The sequence below is a fragment of the Morone saxatilis genome, unplaced genomic scaffold, assembly GCF_004916995.1.
Source record: "Morone saxatilis isolate NCDOM2014 unplaced genomic scaffold, NCSU_SB_2.0 Contig9, whole genome shotgun sequence".
In the NCBI taxonomy this organism is placed as follows: Eukaryota; Metazoa; Chordata; class Actinopteri; family Moronidae; genus Morone; species Morone saxatilis.
The window spans coordinates 7,455,785-7,463,993 of record NW_023340268.1 but is presented as its reverse complement, the minus strand read 5'-3'; the positions used below and the strand labels follow the sequence as shown (position 1 = coordinate 7,463,993).

Here is an 8,209-nt window from a genome sequence, read left to right as displayed (position 1 = left end):
GGGGGGGGGGGGGGGGGGGGGGGACGAGCAGGAATGGAATGATGGAAAACGTAAGGGAAGTAGTAAGAGGAATGAACAGAGAGGGTGCTGAAGTGAGTGAAAAATGAAAAGAGTTGACAAAAAGAATAGTTGGAGAAAGAGAGGCTATGGAGCAGTCAGTGGTATGAAAGGGGAGAAGAAGAAAGACAGAATGGGGTGAAGGAATCTGGAGATATAGTTTGAAAAAAGTGTGTTGACAAGAGAGTGAGGGCAGCTCCGAGCCTCAACATAACGTTAGATGCAGCGCCCCCAGTCAAGACATATATCTATCTGTCTAACTTTTATCAGTTAAATGGATACAGCCCTGAGAACCCCATAGGCGGAACGTGAGACTTCTAACGGCTGACGTCTCTTTTCCCCCAAGCGTTGTCAAAAGACAACAAGGGCTTCCTTTAATGTGTTATATCTGCCTGTCATGTCAGCTGTCTCCATCTCTGTCTTTCTCTCCAGCTTTCTCTTCCTTGCCTTTTCACTCTTTCACCTTTTGCACCATGATCTATACTCCTATTTTCTCTTTTGTTTTTTGTTTAACCCCCCCCCCCCTTAGCATGGTAATGTTCTCAGAAATTACAGTGAGGTAAACAGAGCAGGGTGTCGAAATGAAATAACAGCTACAGGGCTGTCAGCTCTAGCGAGGGGGCCATCCGTCAGCGGGAAATGACATGTTGGCCGCCTCCCCCCTCCTGCGCACACACAGTTGGGTTCCTCCTGTCCTCCTCATGGCAAGGTGAAGGAATTATGCTCATCAAAGGCCCAGCGCAGCCTGAAGCCTTTCCATTAGCCTTCTACAACACTGGTCAATGGTGAGGGGACGGACACAACTGCCATTGCACACACAAGAAGCAGGCACTTCGGGAAAAAAGATACGTATTACAGCATTACAGTATATGTTCGATGGAACAAACGCACACACATAATTGCTAGTGATAGGATATATGCACAGGTACACACACGCACACACACCTCAATTACCGTTTCATTCATTGCCTGACAGCAGAGCGTGTGTGAAGGCTGACATTAAAGGAAATTAAATCTCCTTGTGGAATGGGCCAGCCCATCTCACCTCCCGTCAAAATGCTCCCATTTCCACTCGTCCCCGTAACCTTCTCATCTGGGTATTTAGGGCTTTGTGGTGCGGAACGTCATCAAAGAGGAAACTTTGCGAGGCGGCCGTGCGTAGACGAGGCCTCCCCATGATAATCCCCCAGCAAACGTAGCCCTCTACTATTAGCCCACGCGCACAAATTACTGCTTCACATTCTATCACACTCTTTCTCTGCGTGTACTGTCACATGCTGCACAAGAAAGTCATTCAAAAGCATGCAGACACACACACACACACACACACTCTCGTACCATTGGCTTAGCCCAGTGAGTGAGTCAGTCAGTTTAACTCTTTGATCCAGACCTCCTGTGTGCATTGGAATACGAAGCCTATTTGACATAATCCTGAAAAACATCGCCTCACATAACCAGTGAAACTCAAAGGAAGGCACAGCTGCACGGCTACACACACCAAAGGGACTTAGCAGGAGAGTGACACGTGTACAGTCGATTTTTATGGGCAGATTTAATTAAGCCTCATTCACTGCCACATCTTATGTTATACAAACGCTTGTGAGCCCTTTCTCGCTCGTTCTGAAGCACATAAATGTGACAAACCTGCAGAAGAAGGAGGAGTTTAGTTTGCCCCCGAAGTTAGGTAATTGAGTTCCTGGCTAAAGGAGAAGAGCTGCGTTTTTCCTGCTTTCACGACGGACACCGGCTTTCTCCCAGAGGCTTTAATCAGATCAAACATGTCCTGTCAGATAAGACAGCTAATTAATCAGGGGAGGGACCAGTCTTCCCCTCTGACAGATGGAGAGATGGAGGCAGGACTCTGGTGGAGGCACTTCCTCTCCTCCTCAACCTCTTCCTCTGCCATCAACAGAAAGCAAAACAAGACAGAGTGAGACAGTGTTGCCTTGGCAAAGCACAGAGAGTCTCTAAAGATTCTCAAAGACAGTGTTTACATGCAGGCTGCAACTGAAGTATCTCCACAACCCCCGACTGAGAAGAAGACAGACATCTGTACTGAAGTGTTTACAGTACTGCATATATGCGTGTGAAGTAGATCCCTGAAAATTCAGGTTTCTCATCTTTTTGAGGCATTTATTTGAAGCCAAATCAACTTAATTCAAAGTAAAGTAGTGCAATTGTCAGATGACAAGGCTCCGTATGGTTTAGGAAAGAAAACTGTTGTCATATGTGTATATGAAAAATGTATTATGCAAAATGTGCACACAGTATTGTCTTAACTTTCTTTGGGCAGAAGCTAGTTGTTCTACTTGTCCTTGCTTATCTTCTTCTCTTGTCTTGTTGCCAGTTCTTAAGGTTTAGACTTGGCAGATCCAACTTAGCCTCTCCTGAATTAATGGAACTAACCTTTTTTGTAGCATTTAAATCATTTCATACATTTTTATAGATGTCTTTCTTAATTGCTGTTGCAAATCAGGATACATATAGTAGTCTTCCTTATTATTAAATGATAGATCCCAACCATCACAAAGATTATGGTCTTCATACATTGTGATGCTCCTACACTGCTGACATTATTCATATAAACTAGATTATAATGTAGCTTTCTCATAAGAGGCCTGTTATTAAGTATGAGAAGGACATTTTTGGTTCATTGCATTAAGTACATACATTTAAAGTGGAGTTTACAATGGAAGCAACAAAAGATGCATTCACAATGATCCAAAAGATCCATATCTATTTAAAATTTTCAGTTGTATACATTTAATTGACTGATTTGAAAATAAATTGTCCTCAAATTTGAAAAAGATGGTACAAGATTCATCTTTGGTGTTTTCAACAAAGTAACATCTTCCACTTCCACTGTGGGTGCCAGGAGACACCCACTGCAGATGCTACTGTTGTTTACTGCGAGCTGGCGTCGATGTAAATCTCATTTACTCATCATATTACTCTGGCTACTAATCACAGCATAGATGCCTTTTTGTAATATTGCTTTTTGTTAGCTTTTGTAATCCAAGGTGGTCCTGGCTGCTGTTGGATGAATGGTTTGGACATGTTGATGTTGGAGTAGATGAAGAGGAGATGTGATAAATACAGGCTGCAAACAGATCAGAATCTGGCTGACTGCCTGATTGGATAGTTTCCTTAGTACCTGGGTGGGAGGATGGATTGAATGTAATTTGATACATTAGAAAAGAATATGCTAACATGCATACAGAATCATAAAGATACCTAATTAAAGATAAGGATGACATAATGTAGTTTCATGCTTAATTTAGAGACTGACTGACGTAGCATAGATGGATGGATAGCTGACTTATAATATATAATAATATATTATGGTGGCTGCCTGGCTCAGTGACTGATTGACTGGTGGGGTTGGGCTGCTGTTTCCAGCTGTTCTACTGTAGAGCTCACAGGGCCCCCTGCTTTCTCAGGCTCATCCCACCACCAGCTGTGCAGCTTCACCTAGCAAGCAGCAGCCTCTGGGCACTACAGAAAAAATGCTGTACGATACACACGACGAGACAACTTCTCACTGTTTTCTGTTTCTATCTCTCTTTCTCTTGATCTTTAAACTTAACACTTAAAATTTAGTAAAAAGAAACACACCCAGAATCCTTCATACAAATGAATGTAAATATGTACAGAATGCAAGATGTTCATACAGGCTTGCCCTGTCGTAATACTTACCACTCACCAAATCCAAAATGTGTCCGACACCCTCCCTGTGTCACATATAGAGCCTGAGGCCCAGTGACCTATTGATGTGTCCATGTTGCCTGTGAGCATATGAATGTGTGTGTGTGTGTCATAAGGCCAAACGTTATGTGAGTTCAGCCAGAGTTGGATTTTGTTGTTGGTTTCATTGAGACGTGTTACGTGATGGCTCATGACACAAAGCTGATGTATATTTCACAATTCTTACGACTGTTGGTGATATATTATTATTTCTCATCTTTTCCTCTTCCTTTTCCACCACCCCTCCCCCTGTCCTACCTGCTGTTCTATCCTCCTGGCCTTGCAGCAACAGGAGCAGGACCCCACCAACCTGTACATCTCCAACCTGCCAGTGTCTATGGATGAGCAGGAGCTGGAGAACATGCTGAAGCCCCTGGGTCACGTCATCTCCACGAGGATATTGAGGGATGCCAACGGGGTTAGCAGAGGAGTCGGCTTCGCCAGGTAAACAGTACTGATGCTAATGTGACGTGGAGGCAGTTACTCCTACTAACACTATGAAAACAATGATTAATTTTTAAATAATGGATTTTCAATACATGTGATCTCACACAAGTTTTGCGTCTCTAGCCTTCTGGTACTTCATGGATGCTGCAGCTGTAACACAGAATCATTTGCATATGGATTTCACCCACAAACACTTACAAATGCACAGACTAAAGTGCATACGTGATCAAGGGCACACAAATAGACCCATGTACGTACTTACTATATGCATACACATATTCACGCTAAAAAGACACTTGTAATCTCACCTAGGGGCAGTGGAAACTTGTATGCACATGTGCCTGTACATCCATGGATACCAGCAATTGCCCCTTGTCCTCCTAGTATAACTAGGCCTGCTATATTTCCACCACCAAGCCTACCACTGAACAGTTTATTTCTTTTTCTACTTATAAAAGTTTCCACTTCAGCTTGTTAATCCCCCAAAGTCATAAACCGCTCTGTCCTTGTCCTCGGCAGCAGCCACCAGGCTCTCATTCCTCTCCACACATTCCTCCCTTGTTTACCCAGAGGAGGCCACTGATGGCCACAGAACCGCCATCTTGCAGGGATTTTTCTTAATCACCTGCTCTGGCTGAACTCCTCTCCTATTCCCTGCTCTATTACTGAGGGTTACAGCAGGACAGACAAGCACAAACACACACACACATAAACAGGCACTTATGCACAAACGTGAGCATATGCACAGACAGGCGTCTACACATGCCTACACACCTGTCCATAAGAACACAAGCATGAACGTGTGCACCCACACACACATTTGTAAGCAGACTCTCACACGTACACACACAGACAGGTAGGCAGCCTCCTGCAGGCCAACAAGCAGAGCACAGCAACAACCTGCCACAAGCCACCTGTTCAAGCAGCCCTCAGTGGGAGGAGGAAGAGACATGATGGAAAGGGAGAGTGAGACAGCAGGAGAGAAAGGGACAGGAGTGTGAAACAATGACCAGGTATAAAGAACTAATCATAGAGGTTATTATAAAGAGAAAGAGAAGGTGATGGGAAGGAGAAGGCAGTACGAGACGGAGAAAGATTGAGGAATAGAAAGTGAAGCGAGTGAGTGTGGGTGTCTGGAATAAAATGTGAAAAGTGAATGACTGGTGTTTTGGTTAGATAAGGGCAAAAAAGAAAAACTTGGAGAGGCATGGACAGTTTTATTATGTGTACAGATCAATAAATAAAAGAGAATGGTGGTAACTGATAAGTACAGGTCAGAAAAAGTAGCTAGACAGAGATTCAGACCAAGAAGAAAAAATAAATATATGTATTTTATGAATTGTAGAGCTCCCGTTAGCTGTGTCAACAGACAGACAGACAGACAGACAGCTGCTGAGGGTTGGGCCATGAGAGGCATTAGAGAGAGTAAACTGAGCTAAGTGTTTGTGGGCCGATCCATTACTGTTATCAGAGCCCATTACTCCAGCCCCAGCACTAATCATTGCAGACAGCAGCACCTGATGCCATTAACCAGCAGCACACACAGAAAATCCAGCCTGCCTCACCACCTACCTGGCCAGCTCTTTGACTGACTGGCTACCCCAAAAGCATGACTGACCAACAGACAGTCTACCTGACGGGCTTGTTTTTCTATGACTGCCTAACAGCCTGTCTGCATTATTTACTCCTTGTCTAACCACCTGTTTTCTGTCTACCTACCTGCTGGAAAGAGTCAAGGAGAGATGGCGTTGAGAAGGAGGCAAACAATGAATAGCCAGAGGGGGTGTGAGGAGGATGGATAAAGAGCGCTATGGGGAATAGGGCGGGAAGCGAAGCATCAACACTTCCAGTCAGAGAATCGGTTGAAACTCTGGAGAAGTGTGATGCATTCAACCTGATTTTCAGCCCCTTGGATGGACAGCAAAAACAAATAATATGAAAACAGCTTTTGCTTTCATAATGCAGTACACAACCACATAGATCATTATTTCACGAGCTCTAAGTTGAGTGTGCACTACGTTCAGCGTTGTTAGGCTTTAATGGAAGAGAGAAAAAGCAATAAAGAGGTTAGCTGTGCTTCATGCAGATTTTCTTTGTGTCACTGGGCTGCCTCCTAAAGTGAAAGCATTGTGGAGGGGTTATTGGCATGTTTATTGCAGCTGTGTGTAAACATGGATTAAGAGCATATTATGAATTTGTGCTTGCATACATCCACAATATGTTCACATAAATGCACTTAAATCCAATGAAGCATTCATTGGAATGCTTTAATCAAAAAAAAAAATTATCCCAAATTATGGTATTTTGAACAGTTTGTAAAAGGACTTTTGGGAAAATTTGGACACAGACTATTGTATATAATTAAGAGTTGGATATCAAACCCAAATGCTTTTTTTGGTGCTGAACAAAATGTGTCCTCAGCACTGAGTATTAAATACTGTCAGGTAATGAAACTACCATAGGAGGCTTCAGTGTATTTTTTTTACTCTCTTTTCTTATTCTTTGATCAAACAGTCACTGATTTAAATCTTAATTCTACCAATTTTATTTAGGCGCAATTCATGTACGGCTGCTTGTGTTAAGACATTTAAAATTGTGAAGTCTGGTTTCTTTTGTTGACTAAATAAATAAAATATATACATATAGCTATATATATATATATATATATATATCATATAATAAATTAAATCATAACATGCATACTCTTTCGATCAGCTGAATGAATGACAGTGCTTTGATGATTTCTGGTTGCTGAGTGCTGCTGATGGCCGGTGATTAGTGATCAGCCAAGTCACACTGGCTGGCGAGTATCAGTCTGCTCAAACACAGGAAAGGAAATAGGGAAAAGAAGGAGAGTTTGAAAGATTATATATTCTAAAAAGAGAAGCAGGGATAGGAAAACGGAGAAAGATGTTGATGTGTATAGGGCATAACAGAGACACAAAAGGATGGACAGAGAGGGAAGGAAAGGAGGGCATGGAAAGTGAGAGAGATGGGGCGAGCGAGAGTGAGGGTAACACTGAAAGATGGAGGAAATAACCAAGGTTGAAAGATAGGGAGGAATGAGAGAGACGTCAAAAAGAAGAGGTGCAGACGGGCCGGGAGTAAGATGGATGGGACAGAGAGAGCGATAAAGAAGCTATGGTAAAAAAAGAAGGATAAAGGTAGAGATAGGAGAAGGATGAGAGACGGAGGACAGAGAAGTGAGAGGCTGACAGGATGATATGAGTATTCTTGGAGGTGAGAGCGAATAAAGCATGAAAATCTGAAAAGCAATGGATTCTTCACATTCCAAGAGGATATTACCATAGGCATAGCAATCACTCAAACCTGCATTTAAAAATGGTCTCATTGTAATATGAGTCATCTGTGAGTATATATTAAAGAAACTGCATAGTAACTATAGCTATGTGTTTTTTATGTTACTGTAACTTAACGTGGTTATGTTTGATATATAGACATTTCCATTTGCACAGAGGAAAACAAATCATACTCCTTTACTGGTTGCGCTGTGATTTATGTTTTTAGCCACAGAGGCACAGTTCTAATAATGACAATGTTAGTCGGTCACTGGCTGTAGGTGCACCACTTTGGTCCAGACTTAAATATTATATGTTCATGGTCCCACAGGATTAATCCTACCAACTTTTCCTGTAGCGCCACCAGCAGGTTGAGATTTTGGTCACCAGTGTGTCAAACTTTTAACTTATACAGTGAAATGTCTCAACATCTACTGGATTAGTTTGCAGAAATATCTTAATGTTCCACAGAGGATGAATTCTAATGACTGATCCCCTAACTTGTTTTCAAGTGCCACTATGAAGTTCACACACCTAGTTTTCAGTGAAACGTCTCAACCTCTGCTCGACATTTCTGCCTTTGTTTTTCCTTGCCACTGTCACCGAATGCTTGCTCATGGTCGGAACTGTTGGGTCTCTGTTGATAATTGTATAAGTACGGT

The 8,209-nt window shown here is 42.6% G+C and overlaps 1 protein-coding gene across 4 annotated transcripts in view; it reads left to right on the top strand.

Annotated features, from left to right (window-relative positions):
• Positions 1–8,209, top strand: part of rbms3 (RNA binding motif, single stranded interacting protein) — a 259,572-nt gene that overhangs the window by 192,760 nt on the left and 58,603 nt on the right. For all 4 annotated transcript variants that reach the window (XM_035681075.1, XM_035681078.1, XM_035681076.1 and 1 more), the window contains one exon: positions 4,088–4,245. In XM_035681075.1, coding sequence (XP_035536968.1) covers positions 4,088–4,245 — 158 coding nt within the window. The remainder of the gene's footprint in view (positions 1–4,087; positions 4,246–8,209) is intronic.